Source organism: Glandiceps talaboti, chromosome 12, assembly GCF_964340395.1.
Source record: "Glandiceps talaboti chromosome 12, keGlaTala1.1, whole genome shotgun sequence".
Taxonomy (NCBI): domain Eukaryota; kingdom Metazoa; phylum Hemichordata; class Enteropneusta; family Spengelidae; genus Glandiceps; species Glandiceps talaboti.
Window position 1 is genome coordinate 16,222,969 of NC_135560.1, and position 20,341 is coordinate 16,243,309.

At 35.7% G+C, this 20,341-nt stretch overlaps 1 protein-coding gene and 1 non-coding gene across 6 annotated transcripts in view; one reads left to right on the forward strand and one right to left on the reverse strand.

The window, feature by feature from the left end:
* Positions 1–18,610, reverse strand: part of LOC144443863 (chromodomain-helicase-DNA-binding protein 1-like) — a 42,757-nt gene extending 24,147 nt beyond the window's left edge. For 2 of the 5 annotated variants that reach the window (XM_078133449.1, XM_078133447.1), the window contains exons 1-7: positions 18,025–18,610; positions 17,472–17,767; positions 4,448–4,757; positions 3,332–3,412; positions 2,537–2,616; positions 1,502–1,635; positions 828–960 (exon numbers count right to left, since the gene is read on the reverse strand). In XM_078133449.1, coding sequence (XP_077989575.1) covers positions 828–960; positions 1,502–1,635; positions 2,537–2,616; positions 3,332–3,412; positions 4,448–4,757; positions 17,472–17,767; positions 18,025–18,036 — 1,046 coding nt within the window. In that variant the 5' untranslated portion in view covers positions 18,037–18,610. The remainder of the gene's footprint in view (positions 1–827; positions 961–1,501; positions 1,636–2,536; positions 2,617–3,331; positions 3,413–4,447; positions 4,758–17,471; positions 17,768–18,024) is intronic. The other 3 variants (XM_078133446.1, XM_078133450.1, XM_078133448.1) reach the window with 3 other exon arrangements.
* A 396-nt stretch (positions 18,611–19,006) lies between these two features.
* On the forward strand, positions 19,007–19,079 carry Trnav-cac (transfer RNA valine (anticodon CAC)). The gene has a single exon. It is a non-coding gene; the product is annotated as a tRNA-Val (tRNA).
* Positions 19,080–20,341: the final 1,262 nt, after the last annotated feature.

Genomic DNA, 20,341 nt, shown 5'->3' on the forward strand with positions numbered 1-20,341 from the left:
AGTAATGATACAATGCCCAATTCTCCCTCGCGGGATCAATAAAGTACAATTATTATTATTCATTTCATGCTAATACTACATTTTATGACTAAAAGCATCAGATATACAACTCATCACAGAATGTCAGGATTACGTCCCTTGTGTGAAGTACATCATCACATGCAGCTAGTGTAACAAATATATGGAGTGCCCAGTCTGGCTCTGCCAAATACTGTGATAAGTGGAATTCAAACAGACTAGCGCTTGTACTCTCACAAAGATTACTCTGTGCGAGATTTCTTTACTCTGAAGAAACTTTGATTGAAAACATGCTTTTATATTACTGGTACATTTTTTTATTTCCTTGTTTGTCCACCCCATAATATAAACATTAGCCATCTCTCAGGATAGACGTTCACGTCACATTCACCCAAAACATGTTGTTATCTCAACATATATTTGTTAATCAACCCCTTTATTTCTCAGGATGGAATTTTGTTCTCACCAAAAACATGTCGCTATCTCACAAATTAAAACACACAAACACGACTAAATACATAGAAAATGAAAAAAGGTCATACATCGCACATAATCTAAATTAAACACACCCTACTGTTTTGAGTAAGTCAACAGAAGAAAACAGAACTAGAAGACCACACACACTACATAGCTAACTGCTTTTCCTTACATATACACGTATAGACTAGACTGACAAATCAGCCGTTGTTGTCTAATCTCCATTTCCCCAAATTAGGGCAGGCTGATAAAAGCCCAGACTGATGATGTCATTACAGTCTAGCATATGTATATACTTGAGAAAATAAGATAAATTCTAGTTGATGACTCACCTCACGTTAGCTGCAGCTCTTCTCTGAAGGAACCTTTTCCTTTCATTTTCACTATCATCATCGTCGTCATCAGAACTGCTGTCTCTCCCTTTCTTTTTCCTGGCTGGTGCTGGTCTTTTTCTTGATGGCTTGCCTGTAACACAATGGTATACATACAAATCATTTCAACATCTCCATGCTATTTCCTTGAGTAACTTGCCACTTCTTCAGAGTGATACAATATTTTGTGGATTATTATGGTCGGTAAAACATTAACATTTTACTACTTTCAACCTTAGAGATATGAAATAGGAGTTACTACAGAATGCCTTTATGCCAACTCTTCATAATTTGGAACATCTTGCATCTGTAGCAGGTCCTCTAAAAGCCTCTAAAAAAAACTTAAGAAACTTGTAGAATGGCAAGTACTATCCTATGTTTAAAGGCAAAATGATCCAAGTCAACCTTAGGTGGGGGTAAAGAGCACCTGTGGTAGGCTTACATTTGAGTTGGTCTATTGTGATAACCATACACAGGAGCCCCTGGAGTAGGTCTACATTTGAGTTGGTCTATGGTCAAAACCATAGACAGGAGTGTCTGGGGTAGGTGTACATTTGAGTTGGTCTATTCTCAAAACCATAGACAGAAGTGTCTGGGGTAGGTCTACATACTACATATAGTTTATTGTGACATACCTTTGAGCTTCACTGTTGCCCTTCCAGCCTGTCTAACAGGTCGACTTCTTGCATGACTTGTTGGCTGGAAATCTGAACCACTACTTTCATCACTACTGTTATCACTCAGCTGACTTGTTTGCCAATCTGTACTCCTGTAAAGATGAATCATGTCACCCATAACTATATTTGATGAGAACGTGGTGGGGATGGAGTGATGATAGGGTAATTTCCTACATAATCCTTAACTGCTCAATTAGAGGCTCATACCACTAAAATATGGCAGAAAGTAGAGTCATTAGAATTCCATCTAATTTATGAGGCCAACTTTGTTAACCCATTCAGTACTGAAAACTTTGCCGCCAAAATTATTTGAACAAAATTCTTGTTTTTATGTAAGTTTTTGGCATATATCAGCTTCATTTTAGACTGGAATTAAAGAAATGTTATTTTGTAATGAAGTAATATTATTATAACTATGAAAATGTTCATATAAATTGGTTCCCAAAATTATTTAAAACTCGTCTCCAGTCATGAAAGGGTTAAAGCTGCATTAGCTGCAACTGGACCATTTTTTACAAGAGTTTTATTAGATATAATGACTTAATCATAATATTGCACACCATGAACAGTATTGAATCACCTGTGGGTAAATATATTTGTCCAGCTGTACACATAATATGGCACAAGAAATCCATCATATTCATTTTGGGTCCACATCCTAAAATCAGCACCCAAACACAATCATGATTTCACTGTACTACTTGTGGATACAACTGATGTACAATTCCTAATTAATTTTTGGAATTTTTAACAAGTGAATATATTGTTGGTTTTCTGATCAAAACAAAAACCAAAAAAATCTCCTGTTACAGCGTTAAGATGGAACAGTCATGTGGCAAAGCAAGGTACAATTTTAAAAATGCAGACATAAAACCTCATCGTGCAAAGTATGCAGTCCTTGGTGTAAACAAAGTTAGGATACCTATACCCGTGCACATTTCAGTGCAAGGTGACAAAGTACAAAAATAACAACAAACAAATAGAATCACATACACTCTCTTCGATCGTGAGCTTCCTCCAGATTTCGGTTTTCTCCTTGAGGTGCTGTCATCACTCTCTTCTCCACTTGAAGCCTGCACAAAACAATGTTAGTCAAATACATTAATTTGAATCACAATCTTTTGAAATTACCTTCAATACTTTTAAGGGACACAAGCCGAGTTTAAATGATTATGGGAGTAATTCTTGCTTCATATTTAAAAGGCACAAAAATATATCTGTAATAATAAAAATTGTGTGATACCGATTACCCTCAATTTTAAAAAAGGTGGGGTAGGTAGATTTTTTATTTTATTATATTATATATTTTTTTCATATGCGAGTGTCTAGTTCAGGTTTTCCATTGTTTTCAAAATGGTCTCTGTGTTATTTATTTCATCCTATCAGATGTACACCCATTACAGATTGGAAGAACAGTAAGTTGATGTCAGTTTCCGCATCCACTACTTCTCATGAGACTTCCCAATTTTGCAATTTTATTATTTTTTCTTGAAAATGTAATTTAATAGTTTAGGGTCGGCAGTGAAAAACTCGGTGGGGTTGGGTAACAATTATTTTTTTAGGCCTAAGACTGAAACTCTCAATGGAACGTCAACATTTTGGAAATATAATTATGAATTTTGATGCGTTATATTGACAAAATAATACATCATATACTGGTTACAAAAAAAAAGAGCGTTTACGTTTATCGGTGTCTATTTCAATTGACAGCAACGTCCCTAAGCAAGCTGTGATGAACGAGGACACAATGGACAGCACTTTTAAAATGCAGAACAACATAAGGTCTACCTTAACCTGAAATCGGTCTACTTCTTTCCTGGATCGACTGGATCTTCTAACACCATAAATATCTGGATATTCTTCCCACATCTGTACCAATATAACATTATTATCATTACCTTATCTATTACATTCGTCAAAGTTAGGACATGATTTTGATGACTACACAGCTTGGAAGTCCGTCCGTCGTCCGTCCGTTCCCCCCCCCCCCCCCCCCCCCATTTTGGGGACACAAGGTGATACCCCAGTCAATACAAGTACCGTAATACCTACACAATTTTGTTGCGATTGATTAACATTCCGGCCATCAACTGAGAACACAATAAAACTTTTGTAGATACGAGTATAACGAATCAATATTAATGAGAATTTTCATGCGAAAAAAAATCATGTTGCCAACTTGACAAACGCTTTCAGTAAACCTAAAAGTACATTGGGGCAAGTCATTGAAATGTCAATTCTCTGGATAAAATATTACAATAACGGTAACAAAAACAGGTTTTGATCTCTTTTTTCCAAATCAATTTCAAGATGTTTCTTGAATGGTAGAAAAAAGTATGAATAATTCTCTATCAAAAGGAAAGAAGCTGAAAAAATACAATAGAAGTACATGGTATGGAGTATTGAGAGAGTAAAAGTTAACATATGGTTTGTTACGACTGACTACTTTTCAACTAGACTAGCACATATTAGTATAAATATTAAATCTATTGTAATACCACATAATCTGAGATAATACCCAAATAATCTGAGATAATATGACAGAACCCCATGACACACGAGTGCAAATATTGCGTGTTCGGGGCATTTGCATGAGTGCTTGCAGTTTTCTCTACAGCCATACATTCATGAGTATAGAGAGTGTTGTACCAGAAAACATCACAAGCACAAGTGCAAATATCTACTCTGGCACTCATGCACCACAAAGTTTTGTTATATGTATATGTTTATCAAAAACAGTGATCACACAATTAATGAATGATCACATTTGCATATAATTTGCATACATGTATGAAATAATGATTTTGATATTGCACTGCAGTGCACATACCATTATATATATTTTTTTTAAACCCCAGTGATTTTGCAGATTCAAAAATTGTGACTTTTACATATCAAACTTACTTGTTTCATGTCTTTGAGCCTTTCCTTCTTACTCATGGCACTTTTAGAAGGTGTTAAGTTAGTTCTACTATCGTTAGTAGATTCATTGTTTTCAAGGAAATCATTATCATTTGTGTCAGCCATTGAGTCCTCATTATTGTCATCAGCATCTGACTCCTCACTTCTCGATTCCGAACTGGAATTTGAATTTGAATCACTTTCTTCTTGACTGCCAGATTCTGAACCACTGTCTGAGCCGGATCCGGATCTTGATTCTGAATCTGAACCCGATCCTGACTGGCTTGAATTTGATCCTGAACTGCTCTCATTGCTGCAAACAAATTCAAATATCTTATGAGATATGCTTACATGTACCATGGTCTTACAGGTTGCCAGCGACGTAATTATACATCACAAATTTATTGATCAGATTGATAATGTACAAGTTCTTTCATAATGTATCTTTGTAGAGAACTAAGCCTTTCTGCATACATCTGAAATTGAGTCGCTGAATGGAGTTGTATCATAAGTTTTGCATGTGTCTACTTATTGCTGTTTATGAACTCGTGTTTTCAACTGAACCTGTTTGTTATGCCATTAATGTGGTCTACAGATATTCTTTATTTGAGCCAGTCACACGACTCGACTCCTGCCAGCAATCAGTGCTCTGTGTACTTAGTAGAAACCTACATTCATGATATACATTACATAAATGGTATGGTTACATCTGCAGTTGATAGAGAACAGCATTAACAGCTATGTTATAGTAAGCTATTTGATACAGTACTGCTGTAACCATGACAACTTTTTAACATCATCCATTTTTGTATTACTTTGTATTTTGCAGTTTTAACAGTAGTATTATTAAAAGGTGACATATGGTTATGATACAATTGCTAATATAAACTGTTTATTCGATAATAAACCATAATACCAGTATACAAGATATTCATTGCAGACTTGTTTTGTCGTTAAACTTTAAGGCTTTGGCAATTCAGAATGAATGTGTGTGTGTGTGTGTGTGTGTGTGTGTGTGTGTGTGTGTGTGTGTGTGTGTGTGTGTGTGTGTGTGTGTGTGTGTGTGTGTATGTATGTATATGTGTGTGTGGGAGGGGGTGTGGGTGTGCATCTGTCTGTCTGTGTAACTATACTTTTACACAACTTGTAGCTTTTTGTATACCAACAAATACACCACCCTTACCCCTACCCCAGTAGAAAGAGGATTTTAAAAATATGGATGCTGGGGAAACACCTTGCTTTCAAATCAATCTCCTTTGGAGTGACTGGTGAGACAAGAAACTCCCATCCATGTAGGTGATGTCACATCCCTCCAGAAGTCATGTAAGGTCGACCGCAATACCATAATTCACATGTAACTAGTACTTAACATTCACTACACAAGACACCACAATTGTTGTTTGCCATACTGACACCTTCATCCTCTTCTCTAAAAGCTATCAATTACCAGCGTCCTCCATCACTGATCATCTATCAAACCCATGAGTGGGATCTGAATATATTTAACACAGTGTACTATTAACTGGGAAAACCTTATGGAATAAATCAAGTTGATAACGGTTTGACCTTTGAGATAACATCCATTGAAATCAAGATTTGACCCATTTACCAGATAATGTTCCTTCACACAACATATGCAATCACTTTATCTGAAACTCCCAAAGATACAACTCGGTTACTCAATGATTAGTCACACCACCTTCTCTTCACACAATATATACAATCTATATATCTGAAACTCCCAAAGATGCAACCCAGTTACTCACTGATCAATCATGCCCTCTTCTCAGTGATGATTTTATGAAAGTCATAATTTTTTACCACGATATTCAATTTTCCTTCACCCATTATAAGCAATCACTTCACCTGAAACTCTCCACGATATAACAGACTGATCAACCACACCCCTCCTCACTTTGTATGGAAGCTATACATTTTTATTATCAGTTTTTCATATTTCGAAGTTTATCTATTCACTTTTCTCTTCTTTGTACTACATTTAGTACTTTTTATTTTAAAATGTTGTTGTATTGTAAAAAAATAAAAAAAAATAAAAAAAAGACATCATGTGTCTAGATAACCTTCCCACAAGCTGGTTATTTTTTAAACAAATTTGATTTTCAATGAGGTTCTATAATAACGTCATATAAATCTACACTCAAGTACACTCCAATTAACAAATGGCCATGACTCAAAATGTTTGAATGATAAACACAGGAAGACACTTATATGGCTTCTTCCTGCTCAGATGCGTCTTAATCAAGCCAATAATATGACAGGTAGGATACGGTCAGTGATCATTATGTTTGTCACAACTATTGTCACAACTATCAACCATACAGATATTAAGAGTAATCAGATATTCCCATCACTCGCTGAAACATCGACGTTGTCATGTTTTGTACCTTTTCCAAGTACCAGAGGAAATCCAACACTGTGCCCTTTAGGAGTACTGAATGCCAATATCTGACCAGTTACCATAAATTCCCTCTGCCTCAGTTTAATTAATGGCATCACTATGCTATTATACAGCTGTTATAGATTCTTTCATCAGCTCTTCTCATGACAAAAAACCCTTTTATTGTCACCATCTATTAATGTTAGAACCTGGTCTTTGTATTAAACAATACTTCATTATCACTAGTAGTATGACACTGAATGATGACACAGTCCATATATTCATGAGAACATTGATGAATATTGCACTGCATACTGTTGTATAAAATATGGATAATATAAATGGACAATTTTCTTCTTTTGTCCAGGCACTAGTTAATTTCAATATCATAATAACTCAAAGCTTGTGACTCCTCTGTAGATATTTTTTTTCAATAGTGTAATTACTGAGACTAAATAAACAAATGCTATAATTCTAATTAACAGATCTTCCTTGTTTTGTACTGCTGATCTAAAAATTTTCTACTGTCATAGTTTAGGAAAAATATCCTGAAAATGGTGCGAGATCAGAAATGCAACAAATATCACTTTTTGAATATTGAGACAGGAATGAAGGCAAGGCCGAATAATAATACACCTAATCATACTTGTGTACTTGTTAATGAAATTGACAGCTTCTCGGAATTAGATTTTTGTACACCTCAGATCAAAATACACCCCACAATATTTCTCTAGCCCACCATATTTTGAAAAATGTACACGCTTTTCATAATCTGATCAAGCTAGTGAAATACAGAGACTTGCAGCCTTCATTTATTACTCATTAACACTCAGGTAACAAGTACATTAATGGAAATGGAAACGTAACCAGTTTGATCATGTAAACTTCTATTTTGGGCCAATGGCCATGGCCTACAACTGAACTCAGTGACAATAATTGAGTAAGTGACAGATATTTTGAAAAATGTAGACAACATTTGTAATCTGATCAAAATGGCCATCAACTACAATTGAACTCGGTGACTATAAATAAGAGTGACGAGGCATATGCATGAATCCCCCCCCCCCCCCCACTTGAATTGATTTTGAAAACGACTAAAACTGAATGGGTTCAGTGAAACCCCCCCCCCCCCTCCATAGTGATGACTCAAGAAGCAAATTGTGAAAACTCAATTGGCTGTAACAACCTTTCTTTTTCATATTTTTTTGTTATATACGTTCAACTTTTGTTTTCACATTTACTGACCTGATCATACTAGATGTTAACAGGGTGAAAGCTTATCAGAACTTCTGGAAACCTGTTGAATTGAGAATTGTTTCGACTACACATTTTTCATGTGTTACATTCAACATATTTATATTGTCGAACATGCTGTATTAAAGCATGTAAATATGTACGATCAAACCCTATTAGCGTTCCACAAACTTACACTTTGTTGACAAGTGAGTAAATAGCCTATACCTATATAACTGTTTACACATGGACATCAAGAGAGAATACCATCCAATAAGTAACAGACAAGTAATTCAAATCATCTCAATGATTCAACTGATTCATGTTATTAAGTTTGGTACATACATTTTATCAACGAGTAAAAATTAACGAAAAGCAACGAAAGGCTACAGCTATAGTTACAATAGTCTGATATAATATCAAGCTAAAGATCAACACTGGTTTAGGGATTCATTAAAGGTAAGTCCCGAACAAAAGAATGATCCCAAGTAATCAAGTAAGATAATACTAATGTGATGACCGAGGATTGAGACATGCCCCTTTAACAGCCCACTTTGGATTAGGATTAAAACCTGGGTGTGGAAAACAATTGTTTGGTAGAGTTATAGAAAAGTTGGTCCAGAACATAAGAACTGTGGTATGTACTCCTTACGGCTCCACTGATAAGATAATATATGACAACCCTGGATTGAAATCTTGGCCCTTAAGACTGAGACACTCAATTTTGTGTACATTCCTGTAATCATTTCTTACAACAGTGTTTATAGCTTACAATTACAGAAGTACAAACAATGGTGAATCTTTGGACAGTAAATGATACAACCTGTTGATTCCAGTATACTTGGATCTATTTCATAAGATAAGTGATACCCGTAATAATGTCCACAAATATAAATTACAATTTCATCAAAATAAGATAATCTTGCCCTGTTCTAAAATAAAATCCTGTATCAACTTAGTAAGACAACAATTCCATTTCGTTCAGGTTAATTTAAAATGATATATCCATGTTGTTTTTAATAACCCTTCACTTACATTTTCAACAATTTTACAAAATGTATAAAGGCATAAAACATGGTACTCCTGGCTATTTTGGTTTCCAATTCTTGTTACGTCCTAAAATAAAATTTTACTCCCTAGGCGTGTCATAGAAATAAAACATCATTTGATTTTTTAGTGAGACCACGACCTCCACTACAAACACTACACATTATTAAATAAACGTTTGTGAAAATAAATCGACCATCTTGTTTTACTTTGACCATCTTGTTCTACTTTGGCCCTCTCACGAAAGACAAAAATACTCTTCAGGTACCAAGCTTCCATTACTAATGCTTCATCATATAACAGACATACAACAGGTGTAGTTCACTGTAATATCTCCTTTTCCAACCACACTGGGTTACAACACAATCAAGGGATAGGTAATGCCAGATCAAATTCCCATCTGACAGACAGTGGGTCAACTTGGCAGTTAGACAAGTTTTCTTCAAAATATTAAGTTTAGTCAGACTCCAACCGTTTCAACTTGTAATATCTTGGTAATGAAAATTTCTACTCATAGAGTCAAAACATTACTTGAAATGAATCACAAATTTCATCATCATCGTCAGGGATGTACTACAATGGGCTATTGTCATGTGTCTCGGAAAAGTAATATTTTATACACAGATACAAAGAAAGATTCTGATCATTGATGTACGTTGATTCAGAGTTTATTGACTACTACATGCATGCATGCATCCCAAAAAAATGCTCTTATCCTGCAACTCAATGTCTAATAGGAAAGGTTCGCTTATGCATGACTTGTTGCAGAAGATTCACACAAACAACAAATATACAGTCGTTTAAAAAATGGAAGCCAATGTAACAAACTACCAAGTTGGGTATGTATAGCCGAATGCCACCAATCACACAGAATACCAATGGGGAGGTATGCTACATACACAATAATCCCATGGTGTCTGGAAGGGCTTGTATGGAACAAAAATGGAATTTAAAAAACTTCATAAATTCAACTTCAAAACACAGAACTCCCTCTTTGTATGTAATCTTCAAAACAACAGATCAAGCTAAAGTTGTATGCATATCTTAATATGTAGTGGGCAGGGAATACTGCTGTTACAGTTGGGAATGACTTTATCAATATCAATAAATCACATACTATTTACTGCTATATTAGAAAATTATGCACTTTTCCTTTTGCTGTACGGAAATTAATGTTTGATCAGTTAGCTAACCATATCCATATAATGAAGTTTATCTAATTCATGCTAACATCATATACCAATATTTTTTTTTAAAGAATTAAAAAATAATACATGATGAATCAACAAGTGTTTTTTTTCTTCTCTTATCCCATCTCTTGTGAATGCACTTGTATTTTGTAAGGTTTACAAATAATTAGAACATAGATACACTGACTTGGTACTTAAGTCTGCACCAGCACAAGACAGATCACGTTAACTTTACAATGTGAACACGGAAAAGAGGTCAAATTCAAGTCTGTACACCATGTTTGATCTTAGACTACTGTTTTCTGTAATATGCATGTTAATGATGACAAAAACATGAGATCAAAAATGGGAAAAATACAGGGTATGAAATGGTTCAATAAATCTGTACTTGCTGCATATAATACATACAAACACCCAAACAACATTATGGAAGTAAGTATTTACTACAAGGCTGGCTTGTAAATCTATAGTAAAACACATAGTAGTTGTATGGTAGTATTTTTTCAGATGAATGAAAAAATTTTCATCTTGCAGAAAAACCCAGAATGGCCCTTACTGCAGTGCAGTACAAATGCTAGACTGATTGAGATCTCAACTTTCAAATCCTGAATTTCAACAAAATTGAACATTTTCAGCATATATATATTATTTCACATACCAATTTTTACTACTTGTAGTATTCGTAGTAGTATTTGTCCCCCCAAAAAGTGGCATGAATGAAATTTTCTTTGCACATCATCTTAAAATCTTCAAAAGAAATCAAAAGGGTTAATAAGAAGGTTAATTATATGTAGCAATTCAAAATTATAAAAAAATTGGGAAGGAAAGCCCGGATTTTTCACTCTAAACCCCCAAATTGGCCCAATACAATCTCTATACTGTGTAATTACACGTTACTATCACTACACAATCTACCTACCAGATATCACTAGCTCAGTCCAATTTTTCAACATATTTTTCATCAAAAAATCACATAAACTGGGAAAATGGGATTTACATCAGAAAATGGGTTAAAAGTAAGAATTATTTAGCTTCAATAATTGGGGTGAAAGGTCATTTCTGTCATCAGGATAGAGGAGTAAACAAAAAAAAATCTGCAGTCATTCCTGTATGGTAAGCACTGAGTTGGCTATGTCTGATACATCCCCTCAAGGGGCCTCTGTTACATTTTCTACTTTTTTCCCAACTAAATAACTGAAATTTCTAGTACAAAAAACAGACTTTTTGAAATTATCTGTGTGGTTACATGTGCAGCAAGTTGATAGTGAGCCACTGTTTACATGTAAAGGTGTGTATGAGATCGGATCACCAAAGTTCATCAGGATTTTTTTCTCAACAATTTATACGCCTACTGTACAGGCTCAAGCTGTGTAATTTAGTAAAAAGAATGACAGATTTTCAATAAATTGCTTGAAAATTCAGATTTCAGGCTATGGGATGAGTGATGTATAGACAGGTGAGTAGTGCAGTGGCATATAGACCTGGATCCAACCACCAACATGGGACCAAACAATTTCTTTCAGTTTGCAACTAGGTCGCTGAAATTCCCCCCCTCTCATAGAGTGTATAACCCATGTTGGCCCCCAGTTGCAATGAAGCAATGTGCAATTCAGAAAACATAGAATCTTTGCGCTGTTATCTTGTAGTTCGGTGTTTCATGCCGACAAGAAAACTTCAAGTGTTTGTTACAGACTGGATGCCATGACCAACCACTAAATGATAGAGTCTAAGAATGTCAATACAACCACAGAAAATAAACTTCAACGTTCAATAAAAGACAAATAAAATATGGAATTTTTATAATATATAAAGTCACATGAATGTTTAATTTCAGCAATATGAAGACAATAGAAAGATACTGTTTCTTTCCTATGAGTTTTGTTCTAAGGCATCTATAAGTTTTTAGCTTTGATTCCAAGTTTTGATGATATCAATTTTTTGTGAAATACTTTCTTCCTTTAAGAAAATACAAGTAAACAGAATAGGAGGGGTGTATAAATTATACAACCTGCTGACAATGATGTGTAAATCATGGTATTTGTTAGTGTATAAAATGAAATACACTGGGTATAGATACACAGGTAGGTTCATTTTCTAAGACATAAATGAAAAGTTTTGGTATAAACTATGACATAAACACAGTAATTGTAACTTTCAACGTTTTTCTTTTATATTTGGCAGTTGCAAATTACCCCAAAAGTTTATTGGGGAAATGGCTCGATACCTTAGATTGGCTGAATTCGCTGTTTACTTATCATCGATGGTACTGTGTACACTGGCTTGATGTCTGTATGTAAATAGATGTGAAACAGGTATGGACTCGATTACTTGTTGGTCAACATATTGTTGATGTGTTGGATATTGACAGGGTTTGACCATTTTTAACAATCCTACATGCTTCAGTGAATACAGCAAAGTAAAATGATAGACAAGTCAAACTTTGGAACAAAAATTGTAGAAAAATATTGTTCCAATTACAGCAATGTTTTTTTCCCCCAACTTGCAGGTTTTTTTTGGAAACAAACAAATACCCCCCTGGTAGAAAGAGGATTAAGATTACAAAACACTACCGGTCTGCAAATACATGACTTTTGATTTCTTTGTTACATGTAAACTAACTGCCTTAAACTTCTGTAGGCCTTAAAGCAACATTTACAATACATGTAACATAGCTAACTTTGCCAACTAACTTATAATTGGCAAAGTTAGGTGTACAGTAAGATTGTTTACACCTGCCATGTACGTAATACATTATACTGGTCAACCCAGCAAGCTAATTTTTTTTTCAAACTCATATTCAGAATCATACATTTTCCCCGAGGCAAGTATTAACTACAAAATAAATGTCTCAATGGAAAGCTAGTATTAAAGTATGTAGTAGAGAATATTAATTCTGGTGAATGGTATCTAAGTACCCTTGTAATAGGACATACTGCAAGTTACAATTTGTACACAATTCTATCAGCTATCAGGCAAACAGGACCAGGTAAAAATGGGATAAAGTTTTTGTATTTACAAATATAGGACCATCGACAAGTGTGTACTTTCAAAGTTGACAACAAAAGTGTTTATGCAGAAAACTGCTGACAATATCTTGCATGTATATTGTGCTGTAACTACTTGCCAGTCTTGCAGTGGCACTGCAACAATTCTGCAGGCTAGCTAAATGTAGTTCACAGTTCTTTCAAACCACTGCCAACTCTACCAAAAATCATGCAAACAGCGTTAAATATATGCAATACCAAAGTCTGCAAATGCTGATCACTCATGCACAGCAATATTGCAAATTGCACTACCAAGTACATTTAACTGTCTGAGCAAACAGCTCACATTATGTGTTATGAGTCGACAAGGCCATCATAAGCATGGTGGTATGGACAAGAACTTCATGTGTGTGTGTGTGTGTGTGTGTGTGTGTGTGTGTGTGTGTGTGTGTGTGTGTGTGTGTGTGTGTGTGCAGTAACAGGTGTTTGAAACATAACTGGTAAGTAATGGTAAATGAAACCATTCATGTCAGTTCTTACAGGTGTACCAGACATACAGCCTGGTTTCTGATATTGCACACAGCACAAGATACTATTGATGCATGAAATAAACTACTAGATATCCATCAATAGTGGTATAGAGTTTCTGTTTTAGCCAACGGTTATCCTCCCTGGAATAATTCAAACTAATCACTCCACATGTCGCTTTTGATAGTGAGGACCTTTCTGTCTACACTTTCGCGAAAGCAATATTTTGCAAATAGTAAATTAGATTTCCGTAATTGGAATTACAACTGCTGCCCCAAAAGGCAAAAGTAAAATTTTGCCTACTGGGTAGAAGTTTGGAGGATATGTATTTACAGGTATTCAGCGCTTCACATGTTGGCCTTGCACCACTTCCTATGTGCACTAGAAAACCTATGTCACACCTTTGACCTTGAGGTCCTGGGTCCCTCTGTTACAAAAACATGTTGACAATACTCATGTATAATTCTACATTCTACATGCATGTAGTAACAGACACCTTACTGTAATTGACAATATCTGAGTCCAAGAACTACAAATTTAACATGTCTTGGTGAATGGAAACATAAGAGTACTTTTTTAAAAGTGTTTTTAACCACATAAAGGGTTACTAATACACTGCCAAGGCTTAATATATCAATTTTATCGAAGGCTACATCTAAAAAAGATACCAGATTTTGCATACACTATAATGTCATCAAACAACAGGTGGAACTTTGCAGCATGTCCACTCCCATCAAAAGATAAACAATATGATTCTTTACTCTGTATAAAGAACAAAAGTGTCTCCTGCAAGACTACCAATCAACCATACAGATCAATCAGAAACAAAATTATCATTTATGATTTAGCATAATTCAGGGACAAACTTTGCAGTTACTCAATGGATGTACTTTTTTTGTATTGTTCTGTGGATAACTTTATACCAATGGCTGTCATGCTAATCAATTGATGTATTAAATAAAACACATACTCTACAGTTGAAATGATGTAATAGTAAACTGAGAAATAATCTTTTCACTTAAAGGTGGTGGTGTAATCTTTTCTCGAGAGTCAGCACTACACAGCTCTGACACTTGTAATAATCCCTTCACAAACGGCCTTCACTTGTCATATTATACTAACAACATTAAAATGCAAATCAGAACAATGAAACCTTTCCTAGTGACCTCTCTCCTCTCATATAAACCTGTAATAGATTTTGAAGTCTGAGCTGGGATTTTTTATGTACTGGTGTGATAAAACGCCAAGAGACAGGACGCGGACAAGTTGAGTTTACACATTGGTTACTGCATGCTTGTGTGATTTCAGGTCAAAATCTCTCACTGCAATACAACCTGACACACAAACTAGTTACTCAATACAAGTTGCCAGATTCCAAAGGTCAACTAAATAAAACAAATACAACTGCTAAAATCAACTTGCTGAAATCATTGCAAATACAAAGTCTTCAATTGATTACAATATTCAGGTAAAATTCTTTCTGTAGAAATGAGATCAGAATTACAAGTTTTGAGGCACTGGAAAGTATTATATGACAATAGCATAACTACAGATACTCAACCTGTGAAGTGTGTAAAAACACCAAAATCCAAGATGGCTGCCCGGTAGAGGCCTGTCAAAAAGACAACTGTAGTTGCATAACAAGAATGAAAACTACTTGTGTGAACCAGGTGCATTGAAAAACTCTCAAAACCAATTTTTTCCATGTACAAACTTAACAGAGTAATGTTGTTCAGTTGGCCTACAAGGTATCACCATAGAATGCTCCAATAACAACTTCTTGTTTTTCAACAAGGACACTGCAACCAAAATGTCCTCCTGTGTATTCCACTCTTGTAATGAAGGCAAGAATTTCACATAGTGAAAAATGCATAAAAAGGCTTCAAACCAGTACAGGAGAACTTCATCTACAGTCTAATGTAAGTGTATTCATTCCAATAATGATAATCTTGGTCAAAACTGATGTTTGAATGACAGAGACAAGATATTTCAAATCTGTCATACTTCATGTTGTTCATGTTTGCAAAAGCTATGTTAGAAATCCAAGATGGAGGCCAATAAAGAACAACTACGACATAGAAAATACAGAAAAAATCAATTTTCTAAACAGAAAGCCAAGGCAGTTGCCTCAAAACAGTCTAAGTTTGGTAAAAATGACCAATGGGATGCAGTAGACCTACTTGGAACAACTTTGCAGAGAAAAAGTGAAAATTTTAAAATTTTCATATGTTCCAAAACACACGTCTGTCTGGGCATGGTCTGCAAATGTACAATACAAAGACTACCCTGAAAAGAAGCTGAACAAACTGAGCTTACAACAACAAGAATTCATGAACAAGATCACAGTAGTATTTTCCTAATGGTTCCAAAGTTTCTGGGGAGTATCGTGAATGGTTGGTAAAAACAGGAATTTTTCTAGCAAGATGTGGTCTGACCGCTATCATACAAGTAAAGCCATCGGCAGACACATACAGCAATAGGTAATTATGCCTTCATAGACAAATACATACAAGTGTTGAAAAAATAAGCATTTGATGCTGTACAAAATTCACGTCAAAATTACAAAATTTCATCAAATGCCAAACGGTTAAAGCTAGCTGAAGTCATTACATTTGTTTTGACGTCAGGAAACCCTACAAATGTAATATCGTAATTTTTTATCTGAAATGTTCTTGACGATACCTTTTCTTAACCTCTCTGCTTGCAAGATTGACCACAGAATTAACTAGTTGAGATCACCTGCCAACTTAAATTTTGCTAGTCAAAACTATATGAAAACTTGAAGACGCTGAAACATAGGAAACCTGAACACAAACTTGTTCAATGTCAAAATAACATGACAGCAAAGAAGGCGTTTTTTTATGATAAAGTTCCAGACTTTTAAGTCTAATGATGTAGGGCCTTCTGAAGAGAAGGTGAAGTTCTGTGAATGTTTGAAGTTGTAGTCTTCCACAAGGTACTACATCATAGGTGAATTCTAAGCTGTCCAGCATGGCGTGCTGGTTAGCGAATCATGAAGGAAATTTGTTTGCTGCATGAAAATTTACTCATGTCTTGTAGCTTAAACAGTTCTGAAGCATCCATCCCTATAGTGACATAGGCATGGCACAATCACAACTATAAACTTTCACTAAGAGAGACAGATTCGCTGCAAAGTGTAGTGCAAACTTTTCAAGTATTTCCTTGGAAGTTAAACTTGTTTTTAGAAAGCATCAGTTAAGGCTGAACATGACAGACTCTTTCAAATCATTTATATGAAATGTTACTGTCTGCACCCATAAACTCTACAACCATGTGTACAATTTATGGACTATTTAACATGAAAATCCATGTTCAGCTTCTTCCAAAAGCTGCATGATCAGAAAGTATTGTTTTCAAGCTGAAAATAACTGCCAAAGATGTCAAAAAATAAATGGCCAACAAGTACAAATAGGGCCATAAAGAAATAGTTGCCTCCAAACATGATGGTGTTTTAGATACACATATACCTATCTTGTGGTGTTCTAAAACTGTGAAGAAACACACAATTCTAGTACTTCCGGGTTTCCCGATTCGGATGAAGCAATTCCACGTGGTTATACACATGTAAACAATAATAAATCTACCGAAGGGAACATGGTTGGATATATGTTTTAGTGGTTCCATACCTGGAAGCTCCGCTTTCATTCGATGACTGATCACCATTATCTTCGACTTCAACGTCTTCTTCAATATCTTGAGAGGGGTAGTCCTGTCCGTCAACCTGTGCCGATATTATAACAGGTTCAGTTGTGGAGGGGGTAGAAGTAAACTTGTAATGACCATAGTCTCCAATAGTTTCTTGAGGAAGGGGTACGGTTGTGGTCAGCTCCTGATTAGGCACGAAAGCAGCATGCTCATGCGGGACACGTACGTGTTCTTGGGGAACTATTCGGTTAACATCTCCGTGGGTGAAAAAGGAAAACTAAAAAACAGGGTGAAACCAAGCAAAAACATAGTGCTAGTTATATTCGTCTGCTGTTACTAGTGTTCGGAAACCAAACAAAAACTCTACAGCAAAATCAAATACCGTGTAACAGCATGCAAAATTAATAAATATCTCCGAAATCATTTTTAAATTGCTAGCACACACAACATGCTGGGTTAAATGTAAGTATACTGACGTAATTTGCCGGCGACAGGATACAAAATAGCAGACGAACTTGAAACAAATCTACTCACCTTGTTCTCCATAGCTCAGTCGCAATTCCGAGGCACGAGGTACACAGCAAGCTTGGAGAGCCTGCATCCGACTCCGCGGTCGTCCCGATTTCTGGAAAATTCGCCCCTTTATCCTGGTCTTAAGGCTTCGCTAATACAGTCTGGAACATGGAAAACGTCCAAGAATGCACTGGTGTTGATAATATAGTTTAGAATACACGGGTTAACAAGAAATGGTCGCCCACAATTTTGAGTTACTCATGAAGCAAACGGAGACTGAGCAGAAACAGACTCGAAAGTTGAAAACAATGGAAAATGCCGCGGTATGTCACCACCAAGCACTAGAAAGGTGAATCAGAGAAATACCAAAATACTTTCTGCACACTTTTTACAAACTCCACAATTAGTGGAGGAAAACTCAGTCCAAAATGTCAAGTCCCAATGGCTAAAACTTCACTGAGATTGCAGCTGGCTTTGCGACCGTCGCCATATTTCACGGTCTTTTTCTTCTTTTTGTACTGGTGGGACGAATGGCATGCTGGGATACGTCCTGTTTGACGTAATCGTTTCATCGGGTCCACTCTCTGCTAACTAGTTTACGGTTAAACAACACATATATGGACCTAAAACAAAAATGTTACCTGAAAATTGTGGTTTCTAACATAATAAACGTATTTTCAACTGCGTTCAAAAGGACAATGGATGAAACGTGCTTTGATGGTCCCCGATCATTAATAGAGCGCCCTCATATATTATGTTGATTATATGTAAAATAGGGGAGTGCCTTGGGCCCTTATTTAGGGAGCTTGTATGTATATACGTAGTGTGCGCAGTGTTATAAAAATAAAATAAAACTATTTATTTTAAAGTCGTGTTTTCATGAGAATACACAATTTTATGAAATAAACTAAACTGGAATGTACGGTTGATTGCAAACTGAATAACTCCGGCGACCAGTAAGATATATCAATCGGAATTTTTTTGTTTTCCTGTTCAAAGGAATGTTTTCGTAGTGTAGTGGTTATCACGCTCGCCTCACACGCGAGAGGTCCCCGGTTCGAGCCCGGGCGGAAACACCAATCTTATATTTTTGACAAGCTTTAGTCTTATTCATTCAAAACTTTACATGTGTGTCGTTGATTATATTTTTAATTATTTTAAATACTAGTCAAGGGAATTTTCGATTTGTTTGTTATTTGGCGCACATCATCATCATAATAATAATAATCATGCAATTGATTCCTCAGTCTGTAAGGTACGCCGTGACGGGGCGCCCTCACACATCGGTCAACCTCAAACTCACCACTTAAAGAGTCTGTCGATAGTTAACATAAATAAAAAAAGTAAATGGTTTAGTGCAATTGAAAATCTTTCAAAGATGTCTGATGAGCACTGTTCACTCATACAACACCTACTCGTCTAACCCATTTAATGCATCAGTATGTTTCAATTTTATAATACCAGTAGTTTATTTCTTTTTTGTATTTTTTTGTGGTTATTTCTTAATGCATACTTTAAATTTCTTTTATTTTACTTATTTCGTCTGTGCTTTGTAACCTTGAGGAATTCCTCTAGGATTATGTGTTTGAATAAATTACACTATACCGTGGTATAAGCAAATACATAGCAAACGGGTAACTTAGAAGTGACGCGTAGGAGAACCCAAAACAAAATCTGTACTCAAATTGTTGACGTACTGCTGGATATAAAGTATGTATTAAATAGTTAACGCGCGGGGAGGGGGGGGGGTATGGGTTATTCACATAATAAAGTTATGTACATGTACCGCGGTTTTTACCCTCCGTTTTAGAAGCATTATATGTCGAGGTTTGACCCCTCTTTGAATGAAGTACGACTTTCAGTGCTAGTGACTCCATATCTCATTCACGCAAACCAGAGATGTCATTTTTTCCACGACACTCCTCTCTTGGCGGTGCACTCCTCTTGGACGGTGCTTTAAAATAAGCTGTGGTTTACGACGATGCCATGTATTCGAAATGGACGTAGTTTCCAAGTTGTCAACATTCAATTTTGGACCACGCAGTTTCTATAAATTGCAAATTGCCGTCTAGATCCATAGTTTCTTGCTGAACTAGATTTTTTTTATCCCTAGGTTTTGAACCTTTGCAGCGTTTGTGCTTGTATATTTGAATTCGCCAGAGTATGCACATCTGTGACTACCATAGTACCAAGCCAAGTATCTCCCCTGCTAGGGAGGGGCTTCTACAACAAATTTACTTTATACACACGTTAAACAACACTAAACTTATGTATTAATGTGTCGTGTATTACATTTGTGATGGATTCGAGATTCGACATTATGGTAAAAATGCATTAT